Genomic DNA, 14526 nt, shown 5'->3' on the forward strand with positions numbered 1-14526 from the left:
TTATTTTCTATTTTTAACGGGCTATACACAGCATCGTTAGATAGACAAAAACAATACATGCGGAGGAACAATACTTTAAAAAGTGATGAAAAAAATGCGCTTCGAAATAAACTGTTACACAGAGAGGTACTTTTCATTAACTTCATCTAAGTGTGAAACGAGTGAAGATTGATACTGCAAAACTTAACATTATTTCAATTATTTTATCCAAGAGTTTCAGGTATTGTAGAAATGATATTAATAAACTAGTTTATAACAATAAACGACCAATGCCACCATCAAAGGGATATTTTAAATTAACTCTCCTTTCTACAGTAGTAATCCATGCCTTTGTAATTATTGTCATTTCAGACATTGTAAAAAGTAACAACTATTTCTTCAAGAAAAATGTTATAAGCGCAGTAAGGTGACTCAAAATAAACTAATAGTAACTTACTGAAACAACAGGTTTTCTTGCATGCGCATGAAAATGAAACCAAGTGTATTGAGAATGGACATGATACAAAGTCCTCAGATATTATTTGCAAACAAGGTTTTCTTCAGACACAAGTTCACTTCCTTCAAGCATTTCATATTATAAACCTACATCTATTTCATAATTAAAACACGATTCAAACACGGTTTAAAAAAAAGAATAGTTTAGAATCTAAAAATTTTGATCAAGGTAGAAAAAATGAAACGCAGAGAAGATAAGAATAATGAAACTACGATTACTAACGTGCCTTATGAATCGTACCTCGTAATTGTGGATGAAGTTGGGAATGTTTATCCACAAACATCTACAAACAATCTGGCCGGCAGTGTAATAGAAGATGGGTTTTGAAGTCCTCAAATTAATGAGTCGCCTCGGAAGGTAAGGCGGACTGCTGCTGACAACAGTACACATAAATGCCAAATATGCTACTGTTTTCAAAAATAAAAATGCAATTTATTCACACATAACGAAACATTCTAATAAATTATTAAATCATAAGGAGTTGTTTCAAAACTATTTAAATGGTTTATGTACAAAAGATAACATACAAGACACTGTTTCAAAAATTATTTCTCAAAATAGAATTAATAGCACAAACTTCGGTTAACCGTTCTTTAATCAGTGTCAGTCACGTCCTGTAGTACTTATTTCTACGGCTCAGCTCGGAAAACACATACAACGTCATTGTGAAAAAGACAATTCACTTAAATACTCCTTTAAATCTGCTCAAAATATTGAATCTAAAATTAATGAAGATTGTGAATGTACACATAATTTTATTATGAATTAAATAATTCCATTAACTTAGAAAATCAGATTTCAGATAAAACTGATTGTAAAAGTCTTAATTCATTTATCAGCAATAAAATCTCGTGTACTACAAGGATTTTCCTCATTGGAAGACAAGGAGCATGTTAAGGAAAATACTAATCTTATAGAAACTATAAACGACTGTAAAAAATTGAAAGATTTTAATACTTTAGAACCATATCAACAAAAAAAACAAAGCAATAAGCGTTTATTTACTAAATATTGAATTGATGAAATGGTTTCATAGATTTACAAGTAGAACAAGAAATAAAAACCTAACTTCTAATTTATCTGAAACTAATGAAACTGGACGTAGTACAAGCAGTTATAAAGACAGATAACTTTAAAATAGACCGTGATACAGGACATGACAAAAAGGGATATCTGCATAAAAAATAAACTTAACTAGATAAAACAAGATAACGACACATCAAAAATAACAAAATTTATTCACAAACCTCATAATTCATCAAAAACGTTAAACATTGATAAATCTAAGAGAGAAAAACACAAAAAACAAAAATATATGAAATGTGTGATCACTTCAAAAAATATGAAACGTTGTTGATTTCATTGTTGATTCATTCAACAATGAATCTTCTCAGAATCAAAACATATTTATCCGATTCGGTTGGAAATTAATTTCCGTTATTTTCGATTGAATTTTACCACCGTTTTTAAACGTTATCATTAGTTTAATGGAATTATTTGATGATTATTATTCCATTTGATGCATAATAAGTAATTTATTTAGTTTTAATAAATAGTGTATTAAAACCGATATAAAACTTAATTGATCAAATGTAATACAATGGGAAACAATATTTGTATGTAATATTGTATGAAACTGTTGAGATTGTAAAACAGTATTCATCCAGTATTTAAACTCTATTCTGTTAACTGAAAGTACAAGAACGTGTTAAATATATTGAATAGAAAAACACGATATGCCACGAACTAAACAAATTTAATTGAAATGTAAAATACGTATTCTAGAATATTTTTTATTAAATTTTAGTCTAGTTATATATATATTTGAACGTTAAATAATCAATGAATAAATAACATATTTTGTTAAGCGATTCTGATACAGGTATTATCGTATATCAGATTCAGAAGGATCAGATAAGTGTATTAATAATGATAAATCTTTAAATACAACTAAAGAAACATCAGATTCAATATACAATGATCTACCAGAACTCAAGAAGAAAATCAGAATATCTCACCTAACATCATTTAACATAAACGAAGTTTGTACAGATATTGTGACAAGTGTTAAAAAAGATTCAAAGGTAAAAGCTAAAATCCCTGATTCACTTCAAGACTTCCTTGAACCAAAAAGAAAGTTAGACTTTCATTCACTAAGTCACAGAATAAGGCTGTTTCACTTGAATCAACAGAAAAACATCTGTCAAAATGGAAGAAGGTGAAGAAAAAGCGTGTAAAAAGAAAGTTCATAAACCCAAGTGGTGAGGAAGGATACCAAAACTGGTCAAATGTGAAAATAACACCTGTTCTTAATGTTGCAGCTTTGTAAGACAAGAAAATTAATTTATTCTAATATGATTGATGGAAAAACAATCATTAATCATTCATTTTAATGAAAGTGAAATGTTTAGGACTCTGACCTTTTTTTGTACTCGTAGCATATTTAAAATGATAAACAAAAAGCAGCAAAGGAACATAAGGTGAGCCACAAAATAAAATAGTGTTGTCAACATTCTTAAAGAAAAAAAATATTTTTCTTCAAATATTAAGTATAAATTAATAAGACTCTTTTCATTATTGGTTTATACATTATGAAGAGAATAATTTTGGAACGAAGTTGCAATTGCAGGTCATTGACTATTAATTCATATCAGACTCATAAAAGAAAGATTTTTATAACACTATCATCTTTGGATGCTTGTTGTGGCAAAGGGTCTCTGGCTGAAAGTCATTCATTCTAAGCTGGTTTGAACAACTTATATAACAACTTAATATTTTTTGCTACAGTCTTTAATTCACTGTACCAGACCACAATAATTTTTAATACATTACAAAAAAAATGAATAATCAATATTTTAAATGTTAATAGTTTTATAAACACCCAAAATTTTACTTTTTTTAAATTCTACTATAAAAAACATTAAATGACTCGCAATGAATTTCTTTAAGCCCTTTAAACTTGCATAAACAAAAAAAATTCTTAAATACAGAATATTTAAGAAATATATTAAATAAGCAAAGATGGAATTCATTTGTTATATTTTGTGTAACTCTTTTGTGTAACTCTTCTTACTGTTCTGTTTTGTGATTAATCGGTACTCTTTAAGTAGATCAAGGTAGCATTAGTAACTGTGATTTATGTAAATATGAAACCGCCTTACTATTAGATCTTTTACTATAAATTTAATAATCTCCTGTGCTGAGAAGTTTTCATTTCCCATTGAATTCTAATGTGGAGAGGTTTTCCTTCAGTGTTTTACTTGTAATGCACTGTCATAGTGGTATAATCATTATTGGTGTTACATTTTAAGTTCCTGCTAGAAGAAATTTACCTTTGATTCTTGTACTACAATCAAGTCCAACAGGTCTTTACTAAAACTAACACCTTCCACAGTAATCCCTTTCCAACCATTCTTTACTTGCGCAGTAGACTACGGCGGGCAAATTATGATTCGTCATGGAAAGCAGAGGTCTAAAACCTTGACTAAATCTTATATACCACTCTTATGTCTCACTATCAAAGCTATTAATTTAGATTTTGTTTCTGACCTGACTTCGCAGTCGTTCATCGCAGCATTTAAAACATTTATAACACGTAGAAGTATCCCTACTCGTTTTCTGACAACGGTTCCAACTTCCGTTGAAAGTCAGACATTCAAACATTCTATCTATACAAGGCATAACTTGGTTATTTATCTATCCATGTTCTCCCCGTTTTGATGGTTAATGGAAGAGCGCAATTAAGGCTCAATTCCCATGCTATTTTCGCTATTTCTACAGTTCACAGAGATCTAGAACCTCTATCACCGGGACAATTTTTCATCGGATGTCCACTCGCTTCTGTGTCTGAAGCCAATTACCAAAAATTAAAATTACCCGCTTAGGCCATTGGCAACAACTCCAAAAATTTGTGCAATCTATTTGGAGACTACGGTCTAACCGCTATTTACATTATCTTCAGCAACGTAATAAATGGCGTTTTCCTTTCCGTAACTTTTGTATTAATTACCAAAGAAAATTCTTCACCCGTGCATTGGAAACATGGAATTGTAACCCAAGTTTATCCGGGTTCTGACGACCTAGTAAGGTTGTTGATATTTTTTTCGTTTTAAGTTCCGGGACCACCGTTAGGCATTGCTTCAGAGAATGAGATGAATGATTTGTAGCGTGTGTGAAAATACCATGCCTGACCGGGATTTAAACCAGAGACCTCCGGATGAAAGGCCGAGACGCTACCACTTGCGCCACGGAGGCCGGCTAAAAGTTGCTGATTTAGATACAATTAATAGTCGATTAAAACCTGTGCACAAATTGTGGTTATTACCAATCTCCAACGACCGAGTTAACTTTCATATACTTTATTATTACTATTATATAATCATTTGATTTGTTTTTACAGAGTATGATTGTTACTATGCATATAAATATTGTATAGTTATTATAATCTAATATGTGTACCTATATCAATTTATTTGTGATGTCACATTCATATTGCTCTTACACTCCTAATATCTACAGACTAATAGATACATACACAGATGCATAAAACATATACATATAGATTTTAAGCTTTATTTATTCATTTATTATTAAGGTACAATACGACATCGAAGATTATTTACTGATTTATTATTGTGGTGCAATAAGCCACCAGTGATTATTTATTGATTGATTCATTTGAGTTATAGATTACCGAAGATTTATTTATATCGATTTATTATTGTGGTACAATATAACAGCAGAGATTATTCATTGACAAATTTATTTGAGGTATATAGATTACCCAAGATTTCAAGTTAAATTGTCAATGGAATGAGTTCCTCGCCATTGGATACATATTACCAGTAGACTCGCGTACAACACATTAGAATAAATCCTAGATCTACATGATTGTAAGTACAATTAATGTATACGTTAAATTGTCAGTGACATGGATTATATACAGCATGTCTGAAAAATTCCGGAACTAAATAAAATAAAAATACATATTTAAAGATAAACGAATTTACTCACATCAGACCTCTACATAGAACCCTTCTCTATACACTCGTTGCGACGCCGGTAGAGTCCGTCAAACGTTCTGGAGAAATCACTTTGTGGGATAGCCTTAAACTGCTCGGTGCAAGCCCTTTGGATGGCCGGAATGTGGTCGAAAAAGCGGCCTTTCATCCTCAACTTCAGTTTCGGGAAGGAGAAAATAGTCGGTCTAGCAAAGTCGGGTGAATAGGACGGGTAGGATAAGACGGTGACTTGATTTGCGGCGTAATAACGTGTTGCCATGTGTGCTGAGGCATTGTCTTGCAAAAGAGACCAACTGCCCGGATACCGATACTCGGGCCGGATTCGACGAATGAGAAGCATCCATTACTTCCAAATAGAATTTGGAAGTAATGGATGCTAGTTCAGTTTCTAGAAACGGTTGGGAAAAAATCATGATGAATAGGGTCCTTTGAGTCGAAGAATGCAACCAAAATCGTTATCACTCTTGATTTTTGCCGCCAGACTTTCGTCTGTCTTTGTGCTCCAAGACTCAACAAAGCAGCGGATTGACGCTTCGTTTGCAGATCATACACGAAGCAGCAGCTTTCATTCCCAGCTACAACTGTTTGTGAAACATTCGGGTCGCTATCGACAGTTTCAACGAAGTCTTGAGCGCACGAAAGACGCACCTGGTTTTGTTCTTCGGTCAAGAAGTGTGCAATGAAACGAGAACATACCTTTCTACGGTTCATTTTTTCTGTTAGAATTGTACATACCGCGATTTTACCAATGTTTAGCTGTTCTGCTATGGTCCGATGAGTAAGATGAGGTTGTTCGAGCAGGATCGCGCACACTTTCGCAACATTTTCGTCGTGAACAACTGTTGACGGCCTCCCGTTTCGGTCGTCGTCATCTAACGACTCTCTACCGTCTTTAAACCGCTTCCACTACGTCTGTTGTAGTACGAGATGCGGCTTCATAACCGAATGCTTACCGTATCATAGAATAAGTTTCATAGAAAAATTTTTGAAATAGAACACAAAATTTTATCCCTCTTCTCTGTTACATGTCGCGAATTTGCACAGTCACATGATCAAAACGTACGCGGCCGAATATAGCTCGAGACTGGGGTGACGAAACGTGATGAATTTTTGTACACACACACACTCGTCAGACATCGTACTACATAGTTCCCTGGTTTTCCAAGAGATGGCGCTACTTGTATTGACTACAGAAATTTAGTTAGGGAACTTTTTAGGTCTACTACCGGCCAGTAGATACATTTTACCAACAGAATCACGAACAACACATTAGAAGAAATCCTAGATCTAAATGATTTTAGGTACAATTATTCGTACAGATCAGATCATTGATTTTGATCAATCTATATATTCACTTATAAATATACATAACAAAATATGCTTGGTAAATCAAGTTAAGGTGACCATGAGCTTTGGTATTGTTTATTATATAATTGGATGATTATTGTTGATACAATATGAAAAATAAATGTGAATACAGTTTCAAACTATTTATATAATACTTGTATAATTAGTATACTATTATTTATTTAAGCGATATGCACAACTGAACATTTGTTAAGGTACAACATTTTAGGCTATATTATTTGTATGATTCATTCATACATAATTATACTGTTTATTACATTAACATTTATATGACTTATTGTGATTACAAATTAACGACTATTAACACAGTGCAATTTTAATATTGTAAAGAAAAAAATCATTGATTTTTTTTGAGGGGCATTTGTGTTAAAATTCACTGTCTTTTTCTTCTAATTAATTTATAAATGCATAAACTGTCTCTTTCTTACTATTCTGTAAACGTAAATAAATTTGTTTATTCAGCTAGCCTATTTTATCAGCTGATATTTTACATTTGTAATTCATTATTATTAATGCACTGTTCAGTCTAAATTTAGAAAGAGATTAGATTCAAAATTTTTTAACGCTTCTTTTTCCTATGGTGTTTATCTTCGTTTAGGGATTTGATTGCCAGATACTCTCCTGATAACGATCTAATACAGGATCCCAGTATAGTGTAAAAAAATGGTAATTTTTCCAGTTATGTAACTTCGTTGTGCCATTAGTCCTACATTAGAAAATGGCTAAAGGGCTCAATAATGTAAATTAAAATACGCAATATAACATGAATTAAGTCATAAGAAGAAAATGTGTCCAGTACATATGTTGATGAGCTGCCAGAGAAATAAGAAGTAAACAAATTAAAATCTAACTGCATTTAACACGTATTATGCTAATACGGGACTAGATAAACAAATGTTAGCGGCTGAGATGTTTTAGCGAACATTTATTATCACTTAACTTAAACCGCTAATCCAATTTACTAAATTCACTATTACAATATTATCATACGACACTACTCGAAATAAGGTAATACATGAAATATACTTTGTAAAAGTAAACGTACTAAATACGTTAATTTGAGGAGCTTAGAATTACTTTACAAGGTTCAACGTAAATGTACTAATTATTATACGTCGCAGCCGCTTCATAAATAGTCAAATGAAATAATAAAACGAGTTCAAGCGAAATAAGAACTTAATACGTAATATGAAAACAAACGAAACAAATTAATAATTTGGGTTTCAACTGTTATTGTATTTCACCAAGTAATTTGTTATAAAAAAGGATTGTAAATAAAGATCATAATTAGTCAGTCAAGGCGACACATTCTCCCATTCTGCTCAGATATTAGATAGGAAATATCAAGATTCAAATAAAATAGATAAAATAACCTCCTCTGCTATCAAAATATTTGCAACAACCAAGTAGTTTAAAAGAAAAATAAATGCCATATTATATAAATAAATGAAAATAAAACGTATGTAAATAACTTCTTTAATTTTTTTCTTTCTTTTTTCTGGTTTTAGCTCGGGAGAAAAACGTACATATAACATAATAGAGTTTATTTTAGGTACTGAATATTTTCAACGTAATACTAAATACGGGAACTAACCTGGGTACCACGGCCTTGGTAAAATGTTCACGTTACTCGTCGATGGACAAGGTCATCTTTAACAAAGAATCTACTAAATCTATATAGTTAACCTCAAAAAATGGCCGTAGTTAAGCTGGACAACCGAATGGAAAATTTTATAACAAATTCCAAGAAGGAAACTGAAACAAGACCTCCCAAGAAACAGTTACCACAGTGTTTCTTATCCTATGGGAGGCGCTCCCCAAAATAGGGGCGCGAGCATATCGACAAAAAATATTAAAAACAAATATTAATTTATTGAAAGGAAAAAAAATACATTCTGAAATAATAAATAATAAAATACACGTTTACATTATGTAACACACTTAATAATCGTTACACGATGTATTGCTTAATAATTAACTTATCAATATCAAATTCAAAACAAGTTTAATAATTATTATTGAATCCCTTGGGCCTATCTTGCAGAGCAAAGTTTTTCGAAGTTATGGTTTAATATTAGAAATACACACTTTGAGTTCTTTTTCTATATTTTGCTGAGATCTACATTTTGTTTTCAAAGCAGCCACCGCAGAAAATCTGGTTTTGCAAAGGTAGGATGGATGTTGAAAACGATAATAGTATACGAAAAATGTTCTTGTTTTCAGTGCAGAAAACTCATAATCTACTGCTGCCCAAAATTCCAAGAATTACCTAAACTGTCTTTTGATTTCGCCGCTTGCGGTGACGTCTACAAATATTTATTCTTCAGCAGTTGAGAACCCTTCGGGAGTATTTTGAAATGAATCCTTAACCCACTCGTAACTTGCTACCGCGTTGTCGTCAGCAAGAAAATAATCTTTGCAATTCTTTGCCGGCATGGCTAAATGATTTTCAACGGTTACAAAAACAACTCTCACATGTTGTTCTTCAGACTTTAAATTTTTGCTCCGCAATTCCAATTTTCTAATTAACACTATCACTCGTATCCAAAATACGTTTATTTGCCTCTTGGAGTTTAAGATTTAAGGTATTTAATTTCTCGAATATGTCGACTGAGTAGCTCAATTCTATCACAAATAAATCATTTCGAAACTTCTGTCGGTTTTCCTCTTCTAGAAAATTGGCGATTTTATCTCTTCATCCATAAACACGTTGAAAAGATTTCCCACGTGATAACCATCCTACTTCGCAATAAAATAGTAACGTTGAATGAACTGCACCCATGTATTAACAAAGTGCAGAAAAGATTCTTGATTTTATGGGTCTCGTTTTTATCTAATTTACTACTGTTAAAAACGTCGTTTGCACAACATTCAGACCAGGACTCATTTCTTTGGAAGTCAGAGCTTCTCTGTGAATCAATAAATGTGTCCAGACACACTGTGGAAGTTTTTGTTTTATAAGTGCTTTTATATTTTGGAATCTTCCAGACAATAAAGGAGAACCATCGGTGCATATTCCGACGCAATTTTTCCAGTATGTGTTTCCCTCGTTTATAAAATCGTTTTTCAGCTGTTGCTCTGAGTTCTATTGATTTGGAGAAAAGTAATTCTTCTGACATACTGCTGACATACCATCACAAAATCCAACATCGGCAATGAAATGAGCTTCTTTATTGTTATTTGTATCTTTATTGACTCATCAAGCTGAATTGAAAACAATTTGTCACGCAACTTCCGAAAAGCTCATGCTGTATAACTTCAGCTGTACCATCATTTCGACGGGCAACAGTACCATTTGATAGAAGGATGGACTGAAATTGTTTGGCAAAATTATCTCCAAACATAGTTTCTACTATTTCAATTGCAGGTGACAAATTTAACTCTTCACCAACGGTATGAGGCTTTTTACATCTGACTAATTTATATGAAACTTTGTAAGAGGCAACTAAAATTTTCATTCATAAAGTTTTTTTTTAAATATTTGCCTTTCATATGATTTCAATTCTAATTCGAAGAATTCTCGGGATTTGTGAACGTACTCACTATGAAGCGTTTCTAAGTTTAAGTTTATCGAGTTTCATGCTGTCTGATGTCAAAGGTTTTGAGCAAATGACAAGCACGGGCCGTTCTTCTTTAATTACTTCAGCAGTGGTAAATTCAAAACTACTTCAGTTACCCAAAATTTAAGTATTCTTGAGAATATTTTCTTGATTTTATCTTTGGAACCACGCTCGTTTGGGCACTTGTTGATTCTTCACTATCCACTAATGCTCGCTTTCGTCCGCTTAAAAATTTATCCATGATTCTGTATAAATCTACTGCCGTCAATAATTAATACCGTGAATTGCAATTAACACGCAAATTACAACATACACATTAACGATATATTCGATGACGATAGAAGAATAGACTCGACCGAGACTGGTTGGAATCGAACGAAATGCAGTATTTATACGGGTTTGCGCAGACGTTCAAGAATGTTCGAGACAAACTGGAACGGCTCGCGAAGCCGCGAGAATACCCGATATGATGGACGTAAAACAGAAAGCAATAGAAAGGCATCGATTTTGGTTTTGTCATTGCAGTGGGTGCGCCAAATATCAATAAATTTACTTATCTTGGTAATTTGTAAGGTATGTAATTCAGGACGTAGTGTAGCTTTAGCGTCAAAATACTAAAATAGCTTATTATTATATGAGAGGTTGGCGCGATGAAAATTATGATTGAAAATCGGGTCGCAAATAATGAAACGTTGAGTAACACTGAGTTACCATTAAGATACGTATTACTACAAACACCTGAAATAATCTTAGCTCAAAATATCTCGCCTAACCAGTCGGATGAAAAAGCGTTGGAAGAGGTTCTTTTATTAATCCGCCGCATAAGCTAGATGCTTTTACATAAGAAAAAAGAATGTACATTTTGTAAAGTATGAAAAACGGTACGACAGACCGGGATTCGGCATACTGGATGAAAGATTTAGATGCTACAACTACAACACGAGATGGTAGCTCTAGTATTTACTACCATAATGTTAATAATTCACCTAACGAAACTGAAATTTCCTTACATTACAGACTTTGCTTTAAAAAATTTTAAATCAAAAGATTGTCGTTGTCATTTGCCAACGACATTGTTTTCCAGTGCGCTATAAAGAATAGACTGAGGAAACAAGGAACCCTATCGACAAAACGTTCGCACAGACTCAAAAAACGTTGCTATGAAGAAATGTGTTTTCTTGTTGCTTTATTTCGTTTGATCTCACTCTTCCTTTAAAAAAAAGCGACTTCGATAAACATTTGCTTCTGCTGCGGAAAACAATTAGGAACATCCAGAAACAACATAAGTTTTCTTTGGTGTATGTACTTCGGTTAAAAAAAATAAAGCTGACAACACAGTTGTAGGACTTTCCTGTCACGCGACTTTTTTCTGATGCCCGGCTTACACACACAATTTTAAATATTTATCATATACAATATTTTTTGTACAGCTGTACGTCAACTCTACACTAGTGCTTCTTGGTGAGAGGGGGTATTATTGACGAAGTATACCAATTTAGCCACTAATTTGGAGCATTTTTGGGGGTAGGGGTGCGATTTAAACATTTTTTTTTTGCAAATAATTTTTAATTGTCAACAAATGTACGTAAAAGAATAAAACCTTATTAGGCGAAATCTCAATACTGACCTTGCTCGACATTCTCACCCCCTTGATCTTGTAAGTTGAAAATTTAATCGCATCAATGCCCTGTGTACAGAAGTAATCTAACAAAGTTTCGTCAAAATCGGTCCAGTAGTGCTGGAGGTATAAGGTGTGAGATACCGAACACACACCCATCCATATGAATATCCGGAAGGTTTCCATCCGGTTTTTGGGGTCAAAACGTCAAGATCAGGTGGAAACCGCATATGGTCAAATTGGACAGATTACAACACTTCTCTTCTACAGCTATAGCGCCAACAGGAAACTAAACTTGTGAGGATAGACATTATAATAATCGACTACTGGCGTAGGCCTATAATTCTTGGTCAACTTTTTCCCTTCGGCCAGAATCCTAGATCAAGCGAAGAATCAAACCGCAATCTCAATGTACCTCCAAAACATCTAAACATATTAGTATCGCCCTTCCTATTTCTAGATTTTTGTTACTTGTAGTACAAGTAATATCAGTCACACACACACCCACACACACACACACACACATTCCTCTATTTGTGCTATATATTAAATACTTTTCCTGTATTTGTGATACAAATATCAACCTAAAAAATTAGAACATTTAATTGTATTCATTAGATCTGTATTTTTATAGTGAAAGAACACTTGATGGAAACAATAATTGACGATCTACAACAATATATATGTATATGTATATGGTTGCAGTTATGAAAATGTTAATGTTTAAACATACGTAAAAAGAACGCACATCAATATACGTAAAGTACGAAGCTATTCTACTATAACAGAAAAATACTATTACTTGACGGTAATTTCTTACCGCTGATCGATACATGCAGGTTAAGCATAAATACCGCGAAATACTGAAATTAAAAGAAATTTCTTTCCAAAAATTATGAAATACAACCCGTAGAAACGTTTAATTGTTATTATTATTGATACTTTTTTGTATTTTTAAGAAAAATGATAATTATTAGTTCATAATTACATGATAGGTCTGTAAGGGTGTTTTTCCTATTAAAATAAATGGAATTGTAAAAGAAAACGAAAATTAAAAAGGTATCGTAACTGTATATGTGCTTAAGAATTTTTAAACAAGTCGACCGATTAAAATAAAATCTTTAATACGGAACTAAGCAGCCTACATTTCTTACAAATAGAGAGAGAGCTAGAACAAGTCTGAATACACATTCGTTAAAAATGTTAAATGTTAAATTTACGCTAATTTCTAAGACGATGGAATTTGTCGATTTCTTAGAAATATTAATATTTTACACAAGAAGAACAGATGCAAGGTGTGAACAAAGAAATTTATTAAATAGCATATTACAAAAAAAGTAAGTTATTTTTATAATACCTGTAACGGGTGCCTCAATATCGATCATCGTCTTTTCGGATCTAAGAAGCTGAGCACCATCGTTAACGATCCGTAGAGCGGCCGCTTCGTCTATTCGACCCTCTAAGATAAAATGTTGCTTTAATACGTCGGGTCGTGGCCGCCCCGTCCTACTGTCGAACACTTCCGCTGTCGTCAGTTTATGACTGGGCGGGAACGGCACACCTACAACAAATGAAAAACAAATATTAAAAACCATGCAAGCGATCCTTAATTTTATTAATCGGTGAACGATCATCAAATAATAAAACAACGCTCACTCGCTCGGCTGAATGCAGCATAATACGTCGACAAAAATGACACCGCGACGATATTTGGAATAACCGATAGTTACATTACTTCGGTAATTACAAATGCAATTTTTTTTGCATTTTGCGCTAATAATTATATAGTAGAAAAACATAATTTTGTATAAAATTAAAAGAGAATCTCATTTACAATTTCTTTATAAATTATTGTACAACGTATCGTGAGTTCTTTTTTGTTGGAAAATCCTTTCCGATATGATTGAAGGTTCTCAATCGGATCCTTTCGGTGATGAATGCGATTCTCGATGTGATACCCTCTCAGGGATAACTGTCTCGATCGAGTTGAAGATTGTAGAATGACAAATATAGTACCTTTGCCGGGCTGATGTGGGATAAAAAAAAAATCAATACGTAACTGGGACTATATGTGAGGCTGCTTGCAACGGTTTATTGTAGTCGCAAGTAAACGACGATAAAAGCGATCTGCCTACTTACTGTGTATATTCATATTCACACTGCAATAAATCTTTGTATATAAATACATACATACATAAAAACATAAAACTGTGTCGCTTAAGATATATAACTTCTTTCTCGCGTATTTACCCTATCTTTAAAATAAAAACAGAATTAACTTTAAAATCCAATAATCAAATCACTGTATTTCTATTTGTTATCCGTAACCGATAAATTTTTACTTAACTTCGCCCTCGTCTGGGTTTAGCGGTATAGTTGTTAAAATTATTTTACGATTACAACTCTAACGGTACACGTCTGAAATCATTTATTTTTATACACATTAATTTATCGCCATTATGC

At 32.8% G+C, this 14526-nt stretch overlaps 1 protein-coding gene across 5 annotated transcripts in view; it reads right to left on the minus strand.

The window, feature by feature from the left end:
• LOC142322336 (serine/threonine-protein phosphatase 2B catalytic subunit 2-like) overlaps positions 1-14526 on the minus strand; it is a 552551-nt gene that overhangs the window by 275952 nt on the left and 262073 nt on the right. For all 5 annotated transcript variants that reach the window (XM_075361295.1, XM_075361299.1, XM_075361298.1 and 2 more), the window contains exon 2: positions 13421-13624. In XM_075361295.1, coding sequence (XP_075217410.1) covers positions 13421-13624 — 204 coding nt within the window. The remainder of the gene's footprint in view (positions 1-13420; positions 13625-14526) is intronic.

The sequence above is a fragment of the Lycorma delicatula genome, chromosome 3 (genome assembly GCF_047948215.1).
Source record: "Lycorma delicatula isolate Av1 chromosome 3, ASM4794821v1, whole genome shotgun sequence".
Lineage (NCBI taxonomy): Eukaryota > Metazoa > Arthropoda > Insecta > Hemiptera > Fulgoridae > Lycorma > Lycorma delicatula.